Source organism: Cucurbita pepo, unplaced genomic scaffold, assembly GCF_002806865.2.
Source record: "Cucurbita pepo subsp. pepo cultivar mu-cu-16 unplaced genomic scaffold, ASM280686v2 Cp4.1_scaffold000694, whole genome shotgun sequence".
In the NCBI taxonomy this organism is placed as follows: Eukaryota; Viridiplantae; Streptophyta; class Magnoliopsida; order Cucurbitales; family Cucurbitaceae; genus Cucurbita; species Cucurbita pepo.
In genome coordinates this window covers 15,439-16,171 of record NW_019646913.1, presented here as the reverse complement: position 1 = coordinate 16,171, position 733 = coordinate 15,439, and the positions used below count along the sequence as shown (strand labels likewise).

The 733-nt window shown below is 54.6% G+C and overlaps 1 protein-coding gene across 1 annotated transcript; it reads right to left on the bottom strand.

The window, feature by feature from the left end:
• Positions 1–104: 104 nt before the first annotated feature.
• Positions 105–710, bottom strand: LOC111785740 (the record flags this gene model as incomplete). The annotated part of the gene is given in 1 exon segment (XM_023666131.1): positions 105–710. A coding segment is annotated over 1 exon segment (464 nt), but the record flags the coding sequence as incomplete, so codon positions are not given.
• Between the last annotated feature and the right edge of the window lie 23 nt (positions 711–733).

Below are 733 nucleotides of genomic sequence, written 5' to 3'. Positions count from 1 at the left end.
CCATGGTCCTCCAGCAACCACACCGTCACCGTCAGGTATATATATATATGTTGTAAGGAAGAATCATTGTACGCTCTCTCGTCCTGATATTGATATGCTCCATGATGTGACAGATATATGCTTGTGTGTGTATTCGGCTAATGCCATTGCATGGGTATGCGACTTGTGCCCTTGTGATTAAGTGGAAAGAATAGTTTGTAACCTCACGGCTATTGCTAGGTTTAGATATGCCACCCAAGACGCGAGGAGGGAGTTCTGGGAGGCGAACCCCAGTTAGGGTTAGAAGCGTGAGGAGACGGGGTCCCAACCGCGAGGACACCGTGGAGGGGCCCGACGTAACGATGACGTGCCCGTGGCCAGCAACACCCCAACCCGCCCGAGACTCAGCGGCGAAATTAGTCGACGTATTACGAATCGTAGTACGAAACCTGTCCGGTGGCCAGCCAGCGAATGACTCCGCCTCCACCAGGGAAGCCAGGTGCCTGCGGGATTTTAAGCGAGGTGACCCACCGACCTTCAAGGGGACCTCTGATGACCCGACAGAGGCACAGTTGTGGCTGAGTTCCATAGAGACCGTATTCAGGCTGACAAACTGTCCTGAAGATCAAAGGGTGGAATGCGCAGCATTCATGCTGCGTGCCGATGCTCAGGTATGGTGGCGCTCCACCCGGGAGCTTATCAGACCCGGGGGGGGGGGGCGGAATCTCATGGACAGAATTTAAGGAGGCCTTTG